The sequence below is a fragment of the Centrocercus urophasianus genome, unplaced genomic scaffold (assembly GCF_019232065.1).
Source record: "Centrocercus urophasianus isolate 14NV4802_14NV808 unplaced genomic scaffold, USGS_Curo_1.0 seq_11, whole genome shotgun sequence".
Lineage (NCBI taxonomy): Eukaryota > Metazoa > Chordata > Aves > Galliformes > Phasianidae > Centrocercus > Centrocercus urophasianus.
Genome location: NW_024884253.1, coordinates 53,278,158 through 53,299,453, shown reverse-complemented (window position 1 = coordinate 53,299,453; position 21,296 = coordinate 53,278,158). Strand labels below are relative to the sequence as shown.

Sequence of the window (21,296 nt, the reverse complement as noted above, 5' to 3'; positions counted from 1 at the left end):
TTCTCTCTCAGGAGTTTTGTAAGATGGATGCATCTACCAATTTACAGATGTTAGCAAAGAAATAGCCAAGGAACGAATTCTCATAGGTACAATAGTTTCTTTCATTTTTGAGGAACTAGGGGAGCTATGATATTGAACACTCTTGTTCATGTGCCAAAAATATTTGGAATAACTGATTATGCTCAATCTAAAAGTTCAGCCAAAAAGAATCAATAAAATATCACTTTGCATCTGCACACACCAATAAATATGATGTTAAATATTTAACATGAGACCATGTTCCAAATGGTCTACAGAAGAATTTTTCCTATAATACCTCTAAATATTAAACGTTATTTGAAACACTTTGTACCTACCATGATGAAGACAGACCTTGTGTTTGGATCATTACTTGGCTATTTATAATGACAGAAAGGATAGGACACAGGTATTTCCCATACTTTGATAAAAGTACAAGAATATGTCTACTTAAGAGGAGTAAGGAAAATTTTTGGAGAGTTGAACTCTAATAAGATTTTTGATTATTGAATAATATTAAGATAATAGAAGTAAAAAAATATTGATGAAGTAATACTGAGCTATGTTTAGAAACACAGAACCTGAAGAAAGGCAGGGAAGAAAGCAAATTAGTTACAGTTAATGTTTATTACAATGTATACTAAAAAAACAAGTTATTTAATTTGTAGAAAATTAATGCTGCATTCTCCCATTTCAAAAGTGAGGCACATAAACTGCAACAAGAACAAGGTTGGCCACTTCTTCCACATAACTAGTGATAGGACAAGAGGTAATGGCCTTAAGTTGCACCAGAGGAATTTCAGGTTGGAAAAACGTAATGAGGAAAAATTTCTTCCCAGAATGAGTGGTTATGCATCGGAACAGGTTCCCAGGGAAATGGTGGAGTCTGTGTTCCTGCAGGTCTTCAAGCAAAAGGTAGATGTGGCACTGAGGTTACCACTGGTTATTAGGCATGGTGGGGATAAGTCGACTAAACTATCTTAGTGGTATTTTCCAGTCTTAATGATTCTATGATTCTGTGACAGAGCGAACACACTGAGCACTCCATGCTGTTTGTTCTTTGAGAGAAAACACTGTAGAACATTTCAAGTGGTTGCCCCCTCAGCTCTTTATAACACTGTTCTTAATGGATCTGACCACATAAAGCACTGATGATCAGTGCTGAAACCTTCAATACACCAGGATTTTACTGTGATGGGGACTTAAGCACAGTTATTTTCTTTTAATGTCACTCTGTTTGCAAGGCATGAGAGCTACAGCTTTGACCACTTTGGCCAAAGAGGAATTTCCAGAAGGTCATATGCAAATACCATGGGCATGCAGAGTTGTCTAGAGAAACTCACCATGCTATGTACATCCACTAATGAGTAATTAACATATGCTAATGATATCCAAGGACTCATCAACACTAATCACAAAACTGGCAGGTTGTCATGTCCACTTTGGGAACAGCCTGGCACAGCAGCAAACCCTGGGACAGACTAAAGCACCAGGGATGAGATATGGGACAGGGATTTGCTAAAAAAATAAAACAGCCAGAAATCCTAACTAAGATTACATTCCTGGTCTGCGCTTTAGCTAGACATGCACGCAAAAACAAGTAGTGAAATAAGTTTCTTGTGGTAAACTGCATATGCAGTAGTAACATCAAAAAATAATTGCATGAAAAATATGCCATAAAACATTCACTGAACTTCCACCAATATCCTGTATGTGGTACTCCCTCTCATTTTCATTAACTTCCTTCTTTTACATAAGCCAGGAGTAAGTGAAGTAGGCAGCTTTTACCTCGTCTCTCAGTTGTAAGCAGCAGCAATTCTATTTTGGATCAAACCCTCAATTTGCCTGGCATCTCTGAGACCAGTCTTGACGAGTTATATGATGATATCCTTCTGATGATGCTTCCAGCTGTTGGAAAACATACTGCTAGGATCTGTCTTTAGCCAGCTTGCTAAAACCAATTGCAGCAAGTCTTCAAGTAAGTAGCAGCTTCATAAGGACTTGAGATTCCTCAAAACATTTTTGTAGAATTTTCTTTCATTAAGGAAGAAACTCCTTTCAATTACTCATGTAAGTGGGTAGAAAATGTACTAATGAACAGAAGTGCAAAAAAACCAAACAAAAACACACACACAAAAAACAACAACAACAACAACAACAACAACAACAAAAAACAAAGCAAAAAAGAGTGGCCTGCAAAATGAAATCATGGCAGAGAAACACAAAGATCAAATGATGCAGAAAAAAGAGGAATTCATACAAAAGGATGAAAAAGAACCAGAAAGCAGGAGTTATAGTTTGTAATTAGACACTTAGAGAGACTGCAGGCATATTTTCCAAGAATTATATTTTTTCCAAAACTCTGTTGGGTACGCTATCCATTTTTTGATGTTTTGTCAAATGAACATTTCTACCTCTGATTAACAGCAAACAGTTTCATTAAGTTCTCTTAGCTGAATATATACCATGGGTCCTATGTGGAACCACTGATACTGTACTAAATAATATGTTTTATGCTGGTTTTAGCGATGATTTTGCTTAAAATAAAATGGTGTAATGTCATACAAAGTATATGAATGACAAGAATTGGCCATTCTGAGCATGTGCCATTTTCTATTCTTTGCAAATATTTCTTCAAATTGGCTTTCTGCATAGCATGAGATGCCACTAATTGACAAGAGATGCTCTTTGACAAGTCCACCAGCAGAAGGAAAACACAAATAATTCAAAACAAATTTGGAACAGCAGAATCTAAAAGCATGAAATCCATCTTCTCTAATGCATAAGCTTTTTAAATTCAGAGTACTTGCTGTGTTCCCAGAAAACTTGGGGCATTGTTAGAAAGCTCTGAAAAAAAAAGCAATCTGCCTTTGCTGCAGAAAAAAAACAACCAACCAACCAAACAAAAAAAAAAAAAAAAAAAAAAAAAAACCCACCAAAAAACCACTAACAAGATACTTTTACACTTGAGCTTACTTGTCTATGTTCAATATTTCATTAGTTGGGTTTCTACTGTTTTACACTGCTTTAGCAATATTTTTATGAGAACTTTATAACATCCATGGAACTGCTCTGTATACTGTACTGCATCAATTCCTCCTGTTCATGATTCTGTATGCCAAGTTTAAAAAAATCCATGAGCAATAGATGCAAGGTCTACTGGATTCATTAAACATTTGTATATATAGCTATCCAAAAAGGTAACACCATAGGTGGCAGAATGCAAAGGGTACAAGACTCTTATGGGAAAAATCAAGTATAATGGGTACTTCTGGTTTCTTATGTGACCAGTCCTTCCTTAGATATTTATGCATAATAGATTGAGCAAGTTTAGGGTTATGTCAAGTATGCCATAAAACCCATTTTGAGTATCCAGTCAACATCCAAGTTTTTTGAAGTATTTCCCTATTTTCTCACTCAGGAGCATTCATATTATAGACATCCTTTATATCTCAGAGCATTATTCTCAAGACAAATGCTAATATACATTTCTATTTCTGTGTATTACTATTTCTGCTCTAATTTCGCTGATGGCCCTTTTTACCAGCTATTTGACACTACTTTCACATGCACTGAACACTTTTTTTCTTGGCTGCCCTCCATTTCATCTGCACTTCCAAGGCTGAGAGCTAATCATGCTCATTTTTCTTTTTCTTTTTTTCTCTTGGAGAGAGAAATCAGTGTAACACAGCTTAAGCAAGCCTAATATAAAAGACAAACTACCTGTGAAATAAAGAAATTAAGACGGTCAGCATTTGCCAGTGACAAGCACTTATCCCAACCAAACTCTTTTTGCTACTTTTTGCTCAGGTCTTCCACAGTTTTTGAAAAGATGTTATTCCTAAAACTCTAAACATATTCCAAAAGCTGTTACAGTGCTTCATAAAAAAAAAAATAATAAAAAAATCTACCCTTATTAAAAAACTCCCTCCCTGTTTCTGTACTACCAGCTCAAGTATGTCATGAGCATATCCTCATCCTCTCATTCCATACACTTAGCCCATTCTGTTCTCCCATACAAAACCTTCCTACTGATTTTCATCAATCTCTTGAAGTTCTGCTAGTCTTAGCTGGCTACTCCACTTGCTCTCCAATGTGCGTGCAAAACACCATTGGCACACTTATGCCATGGTTCACTACAGACCACTGCTGGTTTGGATCGCTGCTCTCACCCTTTATTCTCTGGCTTTTTATTCTCTGGTGGCAGTGTCAGTTCTCTGAGATAAGTAAGCTACCAGAAAGACAGATCATCTGACCTGTTTTCATTAAATAAAGCTTAGGCACTCTCAATCATCATATGAAAGAACATTGAGGCTTTCTACTGAATCATCATCTAAACTGCCCTTCAATTCTTTCTCTGACAGTAAATGATAGTTAAGGTCAGAGGATTTCAGTTTTTTCTTTTTTTTTTTTTTCTTTTCTTTTTGAGTTTTAAAAATTCTGCATATTATTAAATGTACTTTTATTTAGTTTGTAAGTCAACTTCCATGATTTTTCAAGTATAATAGCACGCAGCTAAGGAAATAAAGGTCTCTTTTGCTATTCCCAAGACACTGTTGTTTTCAAAATCAGGTATCATTTAAAATATTTTGAAGGAGGAATACTTTCCAAGTTGGACAGAGAATTAATATATATATAAACATATATCCATCTTTAAAATGTAATATGCATTGTTGCACTGACTCAAGAAAGCCATTCGAGAGCAATGTTATATTTGACTTTTCGGCCACTGACAGGATAATCAAGTAGATGAGGCAGCTTGGTGAGTTATAGCACTGTACTGAATTTTCTTCCAAAAAGTCAGGAAGATCAAATGATGTCTGGAACTGCTGAAACTGAGGGATTCCATTAGATTCTGCCTTTCTTTCCCCTCTCTCTAATAAGACGGAAGCTTTTTAGAGAATGTGTGACAAGTGACTACTCATAGTGGAAATAAATCACACACCATCATGCTATTACTCAGAGCACAGAATTATTAATAGTGCAATAATAGCAATAACTTACAGTGATAGTGAAGAAGTACTATTAGGAGGGACACAGTATCTAATAGCATTTCCACTAAGAGGGACTAAGGGACAAAATTTCCTTTGGTACTTTATTTATAAGAGGAAGATTAAAGGAGCCCTTGCGACCAGTCAAACCCACCTCAAGAATAGCCTTGCTTTTCTAGAATGCTACTGAGCAGACACTGTGTGTAAAGTGCTCTCCATCTCCTTTATGTGACAGTATTTTAAGTGTTCTTTAGTTAATTTAAATTAGAACGAGAGGACACTTAGCTGCAGTGAAAGAGTTGAGGGGGGCAGAATGTATGATAATTCTGGGAGAGCTGTGACATGGTTTTCAATTATCAGCTCCTTTTTCTCCTTAGCATAATGCTTTGCGAAAACATTAACTGGATTTAGCAGACATACTTGTACTCCACCAGAGCACTATCTTAAAAATAAAAGAAATTATCCACAAATGTTCAATTAGATAATTCATCCAGGCATTCCTAATTACATATATACAGCCATTTGCCAGAGAATTTACAGTGGGGAAGAATGCATACCATAGAATTGTGGTATCACAGAATGATAGCGGTTGGAAGGGACCTCCAGACATCATCGAGTCTGACCCCATATTACATTGTTTTATAAGTATCATACGTCTCTAAAAATATTTTTTTTTCTATTTGAATTTGTCTTGGTAGCAAATGCTTGCAAAATGCAACTTGGATTTCAATAAGAATTCAGACGCTGAGAAGAGATGAAAAACCTGTATCAGTTTTTTTAAAGTCTTTAACCAATCCTAAGTGTTCTCTGCTTTGTATAAATATATAATTTAAAAAATTTTGCACAAAAAAAAGCAAATAAAAGCTAATTCCCCATCAATTTACTTTTAATATTACCATCATGATTTTTTTTTTTTTTTAATTATAGCCTCTTACAGTGGAAAAGACTTTGTTTTTCTAATTGATGACATAATTAATGGAATTAATCATTAATTAATGAAATTAATGGAAATGCAGAAACAATAATTTAATGAAACTGATCATTACTTTAATGATCATTGATTGATTTTTTAAATGAGACTTGAAATAAATACAGCAATAGAAAATAACTAGTCAGTAACCTCCACAAATGCATATTACAAGACAGTTCCAAGTGCAGATATTACACACGTATGCAAATGTATGTATGCAATATGAATGCACATAAAGCTCTGTTGATAACAGAATTCAACTCATTGAAAAACCAGATTTCAATGACAGATGAAATGAACACACAAGGAAATTTCTGCTGTCACACTCTTTCTGTATCCAGAACAAAGAGGTACTTCTGGAACTGCTGCACTTTTGTGAAAGACAGCATGAGACAAAGCCACTCCAATATCCCCTTTTCGAAGCAAATAAGCCAGTGGGCGCCCTGCAGAAGTGCTACAACGTAGTAAACAGTAAGATGCCAATATGTATTTTACCAGTTAACATCTTATTTGTGAGAACAATGAATTAACGCCATCAGAAGGAACAGGGGGAACCAGGCAGACAATAGCAAACCTTCCAAGACTACCCTCTAAAGCAGGTTTCTCAGCTCTTGAGTAGAAGTCCTGCTACACAAATCTTGATTCTACCAAGATCAAATCCGAAGACTGAGGGTAAAATAAAAAAAATTTAGTACAGTTTTTCATGTGACACACAAGAGACAATTGTTCAGACATCCAAATGACCCTTAAAACAAACCTATGTGCCACCTGAAGCCCAGGAACCACAGTTCCTCAAAACAGATGAAGCCCACAACTGTTTAAAAACACACCCCTCTATGCTTTTGCAGTGCTGTGTGTGTGCATGTGCAAGCAAACAGGTTCCTACATATTCATGAACAAGGCTCTTCTGTTGTGCAAATCTCGCTCTTTGCATATTGATTACTTCCCTCTATGTTTGTACAGTGCACAGCACAGAGAGGACATTTCAAATCTCCTCAGTCATGGTTCTACATTCACAACTTTGGAGATAAGGATTTACTTGTGCTTAGTATTTGTGCTGGCTACATGGTCTCTGTTCAAAGTGTGGCATTCTGAGCTTCCCTGTGTTAGTATTGAACACTCTCCTGCTGTCTATATAGATAATTAGGTGCCTAGTTTTGGCAGTTTTAATCAGCTTCTGCAAATTGGTTTAGCTTGGAATGGAAATGCAACACTGTTTAAGAGCTAAAATAGAAATTCTGGTTCTTACTGCAAATGGTATCTATATGAAAATAAAAATGGTTAAGAAATGTGTTAGCATTCTGTAGAGATGTGCGCTAGAGTTTTGCTGGTTGCTTTTTTTTTTTTAACTGGTGACACTTTTTTTTTTTAGAAATTGTTATATGTTTCAAATTTGTGATGCATCAGTCCTCCTGTATTTTGAGGTAGAAAGTTGAAGGTTGTTACAATTTCTGCAGAGAAAAAGACCTGGTGCTGGGGAATCTGCAGTTGTTCAGAACCACTGTATGAGATTAATTTTAGCCCACTGTGGAATTCAAAGGTTAAAATGTGGAGCAGAAATAATAATTGAGTCCTAATATGATTAAGAATGTATGAATTATTGTGTCTGTTCCTTTCTACCCATATATTGCACAGCAATAACTTCATTAGTCATATTCAGCATCAGGAATACTAATGCAAAAATACATGCCTGCAGCCAAGCAATATGTGTGAAAAAGCAACAACTGGAAAATGGTAAATACATAGGTTGCTTCAGAAGTAGTGCTTCCTATTTATTTCCATGGAAACTGCAACAGATACAAAGAGCACAAAAGCATCTGATAGAGCAAATTCTCAGGTACGAAACACTATTTTTTTCAACACAGTCAACACTGTTAGCCATGAACAAGAACCTCCATGCCACACTTGTATAAATCTGCACCAGAGGAGGTGATCCTCTGTCACCGTCACCACTGATGAAATGTACAACCCACTGCCTCACTGTACTCACACCCACTGGTTGGTCTCCATAAATGTTCAGCAAGTGTCAATGGGCTTCAGTGGGTGCCATTTTTATCACGTGGAGGAATTCAGTGACATACCTTTGTTTCATGTCAACAAAATTTAGCGGTTTATTGGTGGGAAGATTCAACCTCTAATGCCTTACTGCAACAACCCAACACTGCTGTGACTCAATATAATAAAATAGGAGGCATTACTCTCACAGCAAGTCCTAATACTCTCAGAGCAAGTCCTAATATCAAATTCTCTGGGCTCAAGTATGGATGTAAAGTCATCAGAAAGCAAAATGAGGCATACTCAAAATATTTTAAAACAATACCTACTTTGATTTTGCCACGCAAACATGTTACAAAGGAGAAAGGAAATGATATGCTTCAGTTTGAGGACATAGTCCCTGTTATCTCACAATCATAAAAACAAATGTAACATGCTATCTTCTAGTATATTAAGCAAATACAGTACAGTTATTAGTGATTTCATTAATAGCTTTGTAATGTTTAGATCACCCAATGATATGGGATTTAAATTGATCAGCTGGAAAAAAGAAACCCACACTGGGCCTGCCTGGTTGGAAAATACCACAGAAATACCTTCTGTTTTGAGTTGCACATCTTTTATGTTTGTTAGACAAACTGCAGATGACCATACATTCCACTTGGTCCAAATTCATCAGAAATTATTTAATGATGTTTTCATTCCTATAGGTTTAGTATGTATATATTTTTTCATTCACATGCTATACAATTTCTCCTGTGGACCTTATAGCTGTAGGAGTCAATGACTTTTCAGTCTGTTTGCAAAGACTCAACAAAGGTAACTATATTGTGTAAATACATTGTGCTTTTGACATTGCTTTTTTCTCATAGAAATTAGAGCTCTTATGGCAAAGTCCAATCTCTCAGGCATTCTTTATCAGTTAGGGCATGGGTTTTGCAGGCGTGTGTACTAATAAAGTGGTTGAATTTTTATAATAGGGACAAAAGAAAAACAGAATACTTTTGAACAGAAATTTAGAATTAAAAAGCTACTACATAATCCCTACTTCTGTTTGCCATATTTGGTTATATTGTAGAGAATTTTACTGTATGAATTTTGGTGAATCACACTCTTCCTACCATCATTAAATCATTGTGAGAGAAGACTTGGCAAAGGGAAAATGCAATGAGCACTTTATAAATCAGTTATAACAAGCTATATAAATTTATTTATTTATTTTCTTCTTTGGTTTTTTTTTTTTTTTTTTTTCTCCCCCAGGCAAAAGAGCTCTCAGATTAGGTACAATGATCAAAACCAGAATAAAAGTCATGTAGATAAGTTAAACACAGAGCTCCTTTTAAAATAGGGTTTAAATGAATCAGATTTAACGCAGAACTTATTCCAAGTCAGGAATTTGGCAGAAGGAAACTAGGAGTTAAGTTGCAATGGACAAAAAAAAAGAAGTAGGAATGGAACCACAGTTACAATGTATTAGAATGTAACCTTGACATTACAAAACACTAGGAACTAATTGAATCTTGTCAGTGGAGGTATTGTCTCTTATTCTAGAATTAGAGCTACATAATTAATAAACAAACAAACAAACAAGGAATATTAATATTAAATATTAAATCACATAATATAATTATTAAATATTAAATATTTCTTGGTTTTAAAGTATATTTTTGAATATATTTCATATATATATATATATGTTATATATTATATTATATATATTATTTCTTTCCAGACTTTAGTGATAAATGCCACTTAGGGGGTGAATATGAGAAGAAGAGGAATATGCAGTGTGAAAACACAGATAAAACAAAAACATATAAAGTTCACATGGTGGGTAAATAATGCTTTTTTAAAAATATTAAAAGGTGTAATAGAAAATATATAATAAAAAAGTGGAGGTTACTGAGAACTCACAGAGAATGCTTATGTGAAACTACAAATCTACTTACTGCATCTGCACACAAGCATTCACTCAGATTGCTTTTAATCCCAAGCAAATTTAGAAATTCTGGTATGTATTTGAACATATGATAAGCTTATTTCACAATTTAGACATTACATCAGCAATCAGGAATGGAATATTTTTCTTCAGGATGTGTGGACTTGAGCTGGTGCATTTATACCAGCAGGTTGAATCCCCAGAACAACTACTTCATGAGGTGCACGTACAAGGGACCTCTCCCCACTTAGAAGGTATTTCCCACATCTGAAGGGTTAAGTGAACTAATATTTTCCACATTAATACCAAAAATCACCACAGAGGACTGACAGACCAAATGAAAGACTTCAGTCAGATGTATTGCCTGAAGCAGAAAGTTCAATGTTTGCTTCAGGCAATACATCTGAATTTTCTGCTTCAGATTGAACTTTCTGCTTCAGATAACCCTAGCATCTGTGTATCTGCTGCTTAGAAAATGAGTATGTCAGTCTTCAGTTGTATACATAGAAAAAAAAAAGTATCTGAGAAAGCCTCACACAACCAATCACTCTGTCATCTTTGAGCTTAATATTTTCTTAACCAAAGAAATGGATTTCAGATCTTGGAAGTGTCAAGGAATACCACATTTCATTATTTTTTCTCTGATGAATAATAAACACAATCAGAGTAAAATAAAGAAGGAATAGTTTAATGTGGCTTAATGCCACATTATTCACACCATGTTCTTCAAATGCATGGAATAAACAAACTTGGAAATAGACGAGATCATCTGAATTTCAACATCTTGTATACAAAATAAAAGAAAGCAAATTTCAGAAAAAAAGGAGTGTGTCATAGATTCACAGCTATTTCTATTCTTCTCAAAACTCCAGGAGCATAATTACTGCCTCCACCTTTCTACTTAGCTGGAAACTGAAGGTATCTGACAAAGTTTGGTTTGGGCATCTACAAAAAATTACCTTACTGCAATTTCCCACTGTACATAACTTGATATCAGCATGACTTTGGCTTGTTTTTCAGATACCTCAGAGCAGCATTTAACAATGTAACAGACTGGACAAGACTGTTTCCAAATATACTTAGAAAATGCTGTTTAATGTAAATGGCAGAATTGCAGGAAAAACAAACAAACAAACAATCAAAAACAAACAAACAAACAAAAAAACATTTCAACAAGAACAAAGTGTCCAAATATGTTTACTTTTCCTCACCCCAAGATATGAAAAAAATTCTGAATTCCTAGGAATTCTCTTCTTATGGTCCTAGAAAAATTGCTCGGCCAGGAAATTTTTTTCTTTTTTTCTTTTTTTTTCTATAAGGAAAGCTTGAACAACTTTTGCTTTTTCAGAGATTAAATTTTAAACATTTTTTATGGCCTTAAGATTGTTTGGTTTACACTGGAGAAATAAAATGAATATTGAAACTTTGGCACTGAAAATAGTGACTTCTCACCTGATCTGGTACCTGAGATAATTTATCTGAGCCTATTATTTTACTTTCTTTGGCATGCTTCTTAGATTGCACAAAATTAATTATTCCAGAGCATACTTGCAGTATCTTCTTCTAGACAGTAAAGTAGGCACTTCCCTAAGGAACATGTTTTCCATTTCAGGGCCTCAAAATCACCATCAGTCACACATTAACACCCATGTGGAGAAGTAATTCCACAGATTCCAAGAGAAATGAGCATGTTTGCATAGATCAACCACATTCTTAATTACAGTATTTCCAACACATTCATTATCCAAAATAACAATAATGAGGTGCCTGAACAAATTACCTGGGTATGAACATTAAGGAAAACTTGTTAACTTATTGATGATTCAACAATAAAACCAGTCAAGCCTATCTGAATCTAGTTTGGTGTGAAGCCTGGCTTTTGGGAAAGTATTGTAAATGTTCCAAATTATTGAATTCTCATCACTATGTTAGAGGAACAGTATCAATCAGTACAAAGCCATTGCTATGCCCAAGAGAAGTGAATTAATATTTTTTGTTTGATGGATTGATGGTATGGGAATACCTTTGTCAGTTTGTCTTAGCTTCAGCTGGAATTGAATTGTTTTCTTCAGAGTGTCTGCTATGATGCTATGTTTTGGTTTAGGAGAAAAACAATGTTGATAATACAGCATTTTTACAGTTGTGTTTATAGTTGCTGCTCAGCAGCGCTGTACAGGGCCAAAGCCATTCCCAACTAAGGGCCCGAGGAGCTGAGGGGGAACAGAATTAGGACAGCTGACTTAAACTGGCCAAAGGGGTATTTCATTCCATATAACATCAAATTGAAACAGTGGGGGTGGGATTTCATCTATCTCTCTTCTGCTTCTCGTGGTCTAGCCAGGCATTGGTCAGGGGATGATGAGCAGTGCTTGTGCATCACTTATTATATACATTCATAGATACATATACATATACAATCATAACTATTTTCTTTTCCTATTCTTTATCTTAGTCAAAAGTTTCATCTCAATCCATGAGTTCTACTTTATCCTCTTGGATTCTCTCCCCATCTAACTGGGAAGGTGGGGAGTGACCAAACGACTGTGTGGTGCTCAGCCTCCTGCTGGGTTAAACCACAACAAAGGTTCTTCAAACTACGACAATCTCAGCATTCTGCATCAAAATAAGCCATATGAAACTCTGCTTTCCCCTCATCCCGAATAAGGAAGAATACAAATTGACTAAATTGGTTTGCAAGGAATATTTTCTTTTTGTGATGCAATGAGAGTAAGAATGGGTCTAACTTCAAAGCTAGTGCAAAGATACTTATTCACAAACTCAAATTGAGTGGAAAAATCAGCAGAAAAAAAAAATCTGTGTTCACTCCTCCAATGATTTAGACATCTTCTCAGTTGTGTATCTATTAGATTACGTTAGACAAATGAACAGCTTAGTTTTATATATCTGAGTCCATATTAAGTTTAAATGAAAGGCAATATGATTATTAAAACTAAATTTAATTGTTTGAAAGCTTCAGTTTGATCCCCTTTTTATCACAGTATCTTTTTTTTTTTTTTTTTTTTTTTTTTTTTTTGTGAATTTTTCAACTTTTTTTAATTTGAGGGATTCACTTTGTGAAATAAAGTAATATGGATAGATAATAAATATATATTAAACTGACCTCCTAACATTCATACAAATTAACCACATTGACATACAGCTGCTATATGGACAGTAAATAATGAGATCCTGTTTCAAAATATTTTCTTGAAAACAATTGTTTCTATTAATATTTAAGCTTTTGGCAAAAAATACAGCAACAACACATATACCACTTTTACTATGTAACATTCTCATAAAACATGGATGAGCACTTCAGTTTCGATAAGACAGCATGCATAGGTATTTACTGCATTAAGGTACTAGAAGATCAAGGAACAAAGATAAAACCATGTTCAGAAAGATAAGAAAGATGCTGAATAAAACATAAAAACCAGCAAAAATAAACAGATTTTTAAAAAGAGCATTAGTATTGCCCTATATAGTTTTCAGATGTTACTGAAAATACTGATTTTTCTCTCATTCAATTTTTTACCTCCACATTTTTATCCTAATTTTATCTAGTCTTAATGCATTTCCAAATCAGACATATAAAAAAGCACTCCCAAGCAAGCAAACAGAAGGAATCAGATCAAAGACAATAAAGCATGACAGATAAACGCAGAACTAGCTCATAATCACAAACATAAGAAAACAATCTACTTTCATCAGGTTGCATGGTCTATGAATGTAGGGAATGATGATACTAGTATGAAATTAAAGTACTGTAGGAGGCTTGAAAAAAGCAGACATAAAACTCCCATTTTACCTGAATATATACAGCTACTATATATACTCTGTTAGGAGTGATGTACAATAGAAATAGAGCAATACAGAAAGTAACAATTCTGCAAAAAGAGAGATTTCAGTATGATATGATGTTTTTTCGTAATGAAAACACTGCAGAAAAAGAATGCCCACTTTCTGAGAGATAAATAACAAATCTACTTCAAGTGATTAATTTGAATTAGTTTTTGCACCTTAATTTTTAGTTAATGACAATTCTCATTTTCAAGTAGAGTTTCCTCCAGAATCAATTAAAAAGAGTGCATCTTCTCAAGAGAGATATATTATATTTTACTTTCTCAGAACCACTGTGTTTCCTTGGTTTCACAGAATTGTAGGGGTTGGAAGGGACCTCTAGAGATCATCGTGTCCAACCCCCATATGATATGGTATGATATAAACAAACACATCAATCACAACCCTTTTAATGCAAAAGTTACCCTTTCTTCCTTAACAGAATGCATACTTGGAAATCTAAATTACATTAAAGAGTCAGATAAATGGGATATTCAGAAAGAATAGGGTAAAGCTAAATCCTTTATTTTCCTTATTTTTCCTTCTCCTTATGAGTATGGTATGTTTTAGGCATTGTTTTTGGCACTTCATTCACTTTCTGGTGTTGAATAGCATGCCACTTGAGACAGTTTAAGGCCTGAGTGAAGGAATAATATAGCAAATTACTCTTGCTAAAATCATACACTTGAATGAGCCCCATGGCTAAATCATCAAAATTGAACTGAAGTATGGTTCAGTCTTTGCCGATTTTTGGAAAAACACTATAAATAAAAAAAGGAATTATGTCTTCATGATTGATAATGGTGAATTTACTGCAGAAAAGTAGCAGGGCACTAAAATTCTTTGGTAATCAATCTGGATAAACAAACTTACGAGTTGAGTAATAAATCATCAATAAGAAACAGTGGAGGAATTTTGCTTTCTACCTCGTTAGGCTGTAAGTTCTAATTCATCTGTCTTTTTGTTTGTGATCATGAACTGTACTTTTGAAAATATTTGATATTTGTGAACATTATGATATTTAATAATTACACACTGAAATGTGTACAAAGTTTTTAACAAGGCAGTGCTAAACAAATAGTATAGAAACAGTTGTGATTCCATAGGTTGCTCCAGCTAATTCAAGCTTCAGTATAAAACAAACTTTAAAAAGTCTAGAACCTCAAAAAGAAAGACTAATCATCAAAGATAGAAATAAACCTGGAATGTATCAAAAAGAAAAGGTAGTGAACCTAACAACTGAAAATGAAGGCTTGAAATGCATTAAAAAAAGATAGGAAAGGGAAGCAAAACAGAGCTGCATGGATATTTAAAACTGATCTGAGAATAGAAATGACAATGAGGATTAAAGAAATGCAGACAGGAAAATAGAGCTAGCCTTTTTATGGGCTCACAATGTTCTCTGTACTCTTGCTTGCAATTACACACCAGGGTGGCAATCAGTCATCAGGAACATCCAAAAAATGGTATCTACTGTGATGAAAGATATTTCCCTATATGATGAGCTTTTTCCACAATCCAGAAGTCATTTCTTTTATACCAACAGAATTCAAATATATATCACACTAGTGTATAAGCATAGTGAGACCTACAAAACTTAAGGATGACAGTTCAATGGCAGTTAAATAAAAATCAGAGGAAGGGGATGTGACAAGCAGGAAAGTTTAAGCTCATTTTAAATATGAGATATATTAATGTTTATTTCAAACACTGGTCTGAATATATTGGAGTAATATTCAACAAATGGAAGTCTATGGAGAAGCCATGTACTCTGTCTTCCTTACTCTAAGGTGAGAGGCAAATCTAACTGAGACTGAATCTCAAAAATAATTTACCTCTTCTTGCTGTTTCCCCTTAGCTCTTACCTTCCAGATTCAAACGTGAACCATGTTGAGTCCCGTCCATATCTCCTCAAAGAACTCAGAGGCCACATGACCAGCTTGACCTTGGCATTGTGGATGTCCCAGAGATAGATGTTTTCATGTGTGATCTGCATTGTACATTCCCCATAGATATCTAAATTTGGTGTAGGCATAAGATATACATTGAATCGCTCTGAAAAACAAAAGCAGAATAAGGCATAGCCACTTTATAATTTCTTCTTTTTCTTTTTTTTTCAATAAAATAAAGTCTAGCTACTAAAGTTTTAGAAATGAAGGTCAAATTTCTAGTCTGTGAACAGTGATGAGGATTCTCTGATGCCCAAGAAGCACTGTCACGGGCATGAGAAGGATAAGAGGGGAATCATCGTTTCATTTTCAGAAGAACTATTACAACACACTGAAACATCTTTCACAGATGATCATCATATACCCCCAGCAACATAGCTGTAATCGTTATCCAAGGTTCATGTAAGGTCCAACAAATCAAAATTTGCTATTACCTAGAATAGAGACTCTATGAAAGAACAGAACTACAGACTGAAGCCTGTTAATAACTACTTTCTTTGTGTTTAGTTTCTGTTTATTTGCCAAATTCAATACAATTCATGGTATCCTTAATAATTTGTTGCTTTCTTGAAAAATCTTGAATACATTATTATGGCATTGATGCCAATTGCTATCAGCTGCCCTTCTACTTTGCAGTGCACTCATTGCAATAAAAAGTCAAGAGCATGAACAATTTTCTAAAGTGCCTGAATTGCATGTGAATTAATAAGCAAATGAACAACTATCATAACAGGAAAAAAAAAAAAAAAAAAAAAAAAAAAAGGGTAAACCACAATAATAGCAAGAGAATTTTAAATAAAAATCTAATTTGTTTTGAAGAAAGCTAATATTTCTATGGTTTAGCCCTACAAAGAGATGAAAGCAGTTAAATTTCAGGTTGTACATTTGCAAGTGCTGGAGTGTTTTTTAACTCTAAAGACACCAAAATCTTAGGGCTCAGTAGCATAGAATGGGAGAGAGCAGATGTTTCACAACTTCTTCTAGCAATGTCCTTTCATCTTTGAAACAGGTTAGAAATGTGGAATGTCAGTGGTGTTACACTAAAAGATGTTGACGAAAAAAGTAAAAGCATGAAATCTTGTACAAATAGGACTAGAAAAATGCACTTTAAAGGGACACCTGTTAGAAAATCTCTCTCTTGCTACTTAATAAATGAATGGCAGTTTGTTTACAGAATATTTTCAATTCACTATCTACATAGAATTTTCTTGTGTTTAATTTTTAAGAGTACGATGGAATTTAAAGTAATCAAAATAGGTATAAAGTGAAAAAATTACAAAAGGCAAAATCAGATGCTGCTTCCAGTTTGTCAATACCTCCAAAATTATTTCTCCATTTTTACAGTGTTTGCTATACGTACTTTTCTGTGAAATCAGTGAAAATGCACCAAATAGTTGAGATGATATAAAATATATTGAAGGTGAATGAGTATGGGCATATCAATAAAGCTACAAAAGTTTGGCTGAAAAATTAATAGAACTGCTGACTGGGCACTTAGATTTGCTGTCCTGCATTGCTATAAGCAAACAGGCCATTCTCAATGTAATTGTGTTCCAGCTAATTTAATTTTCTCCCATCGATGACTCCCATATTGATTTGTTCCATCTCATAGCCATTCATCCTCTTCTTCCAGACTCACGTTCCCATTAATTACATTAATGGGTCTTAGCCCTATAAGTCGTATTTTATGAATAAGGTATCGAGTGAAAAATTTCCATTGTTTTGCACAAGTCTTCTGATACAGAGTAAAAACACATTAGTACATGCTGTTGAAATTGCTACAAAGAACTTTCCCTAACTCTCAGAAGAAGGTATTGAGCATGGGTTGAATCTAACATCTGCTGAATGAAAAACCCTCACACAGAATTGAGAGCCAGTGATTGCAATGGGAAGGGAATGGTGGAAAATCAGATCACTCAATTTATTATGAAATTATATATTTGCCCTTTTTCAGCATTTAAATGCTGCTGTGCTACACCACACAAAATTGTCTACGAGATATAGAAATGTGATTTTGTCATATATTAGACTCCAGTTTTGCACTACCACACTGTTGCTTCCTGTTCCTTCTCTGTTTGAAAGATAGGTATGACTGGTGTATCAGCTGATTCACTCCACCTTTCCTTTACATCAACTGAAATCACACAGTGCGTGGGCGAGAATGGCACTATTATATGAGGTGAAATCTTTCCCTTAACATCACTGATAGAATGCCTGAGACAGAAGAGAAAACGGAAAGGTACAATTACTTTCTGAAGTAGACATTATACAATTGTGTTGAAGACATCGAATATTTCAAGCTCCTTTAGAAGCCACCAGAACTCTCACAAAATGCTGTACTGCTCTGAAGTGTAAGAGGATATTGCATGAAGGGTATTGAGGACATATAATATCCTCAAACTGTCAAGAGACATTTGTTGACTTTGCAGTGGAGGTCACTGTCTGAGGTGAGGTGTCATGGATTAAAGAAAGTGTGGCTGATTGAACTGAACATCAGCTTCAGGGCAAAATGTAGGACCATTGGTACTTAAACTGGCAAGAAAAGAATGTGTACAAGAGTACTTTTGAAACTAAAACTTAGTAATACTTTCATGTAGCAGAAAAATGAAGACATCAGATGGTGCGAATAGTATTAAATGATTTCTGTAATTAAAATGTAGAGTCTATTTTATCCATTTGAACAGGTTTCCAGATAATGGCAATTATATCATTCTGGATGTAGAGAGAAGCTTTTCCTTTAAACTCGTATCAGCACGAACATTCAAAGGTTATATTTGGAATGTCTGGACTCAGTCCCACATGAATTCAGTTTTCAGATTTTCTGATTCACATGAAATAAGATATTTAGCCTCTCTGTGGATCAGTCATCATCTATGTATCATTGGGATGAGATGATAACAGTCCATTGACTAGTAAGACTAAGTAAACAAAAGTTAATGAATGCTTTAGAAAACAGGGAGGTGGAAGATGATGCTATCCTTTGGGACAAGGCAAGACTGAGGCTGAGCAAGCACAGTTTATCAGCATCGACAGTATAATCCTTCTCCCATTAAAATACCTAAGGTTCAGGGAGTAGGGAAGACAGTATGAGCGAAAATGCTGACATTTTGCCATACTTACTTTAATGTTTTGACTGGAAACCCTAATGACCTTGTTCTAATCATTTTATCACTGGATTCCTTTGCCTAAATCATCTCAGTTAGAAAGCTCGGCAGATAACATTGAAATCCTGTAACACACAGGCCCCATTTCATTTCGACTTTAACATGAGGGAAGAGGTGCTTATGGAAGGAGGCAGTCAGATTGGTGTAATCCAAACAAGAGGAGGCTTTGAAAACAAACATTCAATTGGGCTGAGGTGAATGGGGTGAGGTTCAACAAGGCCAAGTGTTGGGTCCTGCACTTTGGGCACAACAACCCCATGCAGTGTTGTAGGGTTGGGGATGAGTGGCTGGATGAGTGTGAGGAAGAGAAGGACCTGGGGGTGTTGGTTGATGCTCGGCTGAACATGAGCCGACAGTGTGCTCAGGTGGCCAAGAGGGCCAATGGCATCCTGGCCTGCATTAGAAATAGTGTGGCCAGCAGGAGCAGGGAGGTGATCAGCCCTGTGTACTCAGCACTGGTGAGACACCACTCTACATGTACCTTCTCTTTCCCTGTCAGTAGCTTTAGAAACTTAAGCAATATGAAGGGCATGTGTAAGAATCATGGCATAAAAGATTACTTATAGTCATTGTTATTAGAGTTCAGCTGAGTCCAGACTTTCTTTTCCGGAGTTGTTACTGCATATTATTATTTGTCCTATCATTGTACATACAGCTGCACTCCTACTAAGTTCATTATTTAAGTGAGATCATGTAGTCTTCACTGCATTTGATTTAATTCTATATTATCATTCTTAATAAAATAATCTAAATAGATATTCACAAACAGTAAGAAACTACATTTGCTGCAGGAAAAAAGAAAATAAAAAATTAAACAGGACCAAGGTTGTTGTTTTAGGGATGAGAAACACAGAAAAATCCCATGAATTAGCAGGAAACAAATAGGTATAATAAAAAGCCTCAGAAAGCAGGGAGGTGAGAGATGATGTTATCCTGCAAGACTGAGGCTGAGTAGTCACAATCAGCATCAGCATTACAATCCTCCTCTCTCTAGAATAATTAAAGTTCAGGGATGTAAAATTGTTGGATAGTGAAAGAAGCTTCACTTAGATCTCAATTTTATTAGAAAATTGGTATCACTGCAAACTAACCAGCCATTGGTTTTGAGCCATGGATATAAAAATAAAACAACATAGGGGTCATTTTATGCAGTGCAGTTTACACGGTCATGCTTGTGGTAATATGTGAAGGAATAACAGAGCTGAAACAGTGAGAAGCTCTCTGATACTGATGTGTTTTGCACAAGTATCACTTAGAATTCTTCTCTGTTCTTCCCACAGTAATATCTAGAATTGTCTCCTCTAAGCAGTGGATATCTATAATCTGGCTTTTGTAACTTCCATCACCACAGAACTGTTTGGTGCTAGAGGGTCAAGCAACGATGCAGTCCTGCAGTCCCAGTAAAAGAGATCTCACTGGTACCTAATGAACAACCTGAAATTATACAAGAATTAATCTGTTTCAGTCACTGTGCTGCAATGTATTTTTCTCCCAGGTGACAGAAATATGTAAACAATGTGTGGCCATCCACCCATGACAACTGTACACTAAACACCAATTTTGCCAGTCCTTGAAACAAACTGTTTTATAAGCCACACTTTTGCATCTGTCACCAGAAAATAAATAAATAAATAAATAAAATCACCTTAGGGGAGCTACAAGAATGTACAGAAGGACAAACAAGCTTAGATGTAACTTTTTAGGGACATGGTTTAGTGGTTTGATGGTAGGTGATGGTTGGACTAGATGACCTTAGAGGTTTTTTCCAACCTTAATGATTCTATGTTTCTATGAAAAAGAGATGTTAGACAAATCACAATAAACTCATGATTTATTGCAAACCTTGCAAAGTAAATTGGAGGGCCATGTACTTAGTTTTAGCAACTAAAACAGAAATCTACACAACAGAAAACATACTCTTTTCTCTAGAGATAGCCAAGTTACTCAATCTTTTCACTGAATACCCTTAGGAGGTCCTGCTACATATTATGCAAATGTCCTATAAAGGACAGGAATGGGTAAGTACTTGGACAGATGAAGAACAGAGTATATTAAAAATAACATTGCTAGCACAAAGTCAAGTAGTTATGAAACAAAACCACTTCCCTTGGTTAGCTCTTCTCTGATCCAAGAAGTATCAGATTGCAAACACTTCAAAAAATTTTTAAGGCAAAGAAGCCATTTAAGAAAGACAGTGGGATGGGATTAACACCTACTCTGTTGGAATTAATGATGTTAACACCCTGTCATATCATAGAGATATAAGCGGTACATTATAACACTATTATTCAATTGCTTTTAGCCCTTAAAATGTCAAAGAAAATCTAAAACTGTAAACCTACTGATACTGTAGTCTCACAGAGAATGCAATCTGTGAACTTGGTATACTTGGGCAGATGAAGAACATAACGTATTAAAAATATTAGGACG

The 21,296-nt window shown here is 35.1% G+C and overlaps 1 protein-coding gene across 1 annotated transcript in view; it reads right to left on the bottom strand.

Moving 5' to 3' along the window:
- Positions 1–21,296, bottom strand: part of DOK6 (docking protein 6) — a 236,534-nt gene that overhangs the window by 70,600 nt on the left and 144,638 nt on the right. Inside the window, exon 5 of the mRNA XM_042840015.1 lies at positions 15,619–15,808. Within this exon, the coding sequence (XP_042695949.1) occupies positions 15,619–15,808 (190 nt within the window). The remainder of the gene's footprint in view (positions 1–15,618; positions 15,809–21,296) is intronic.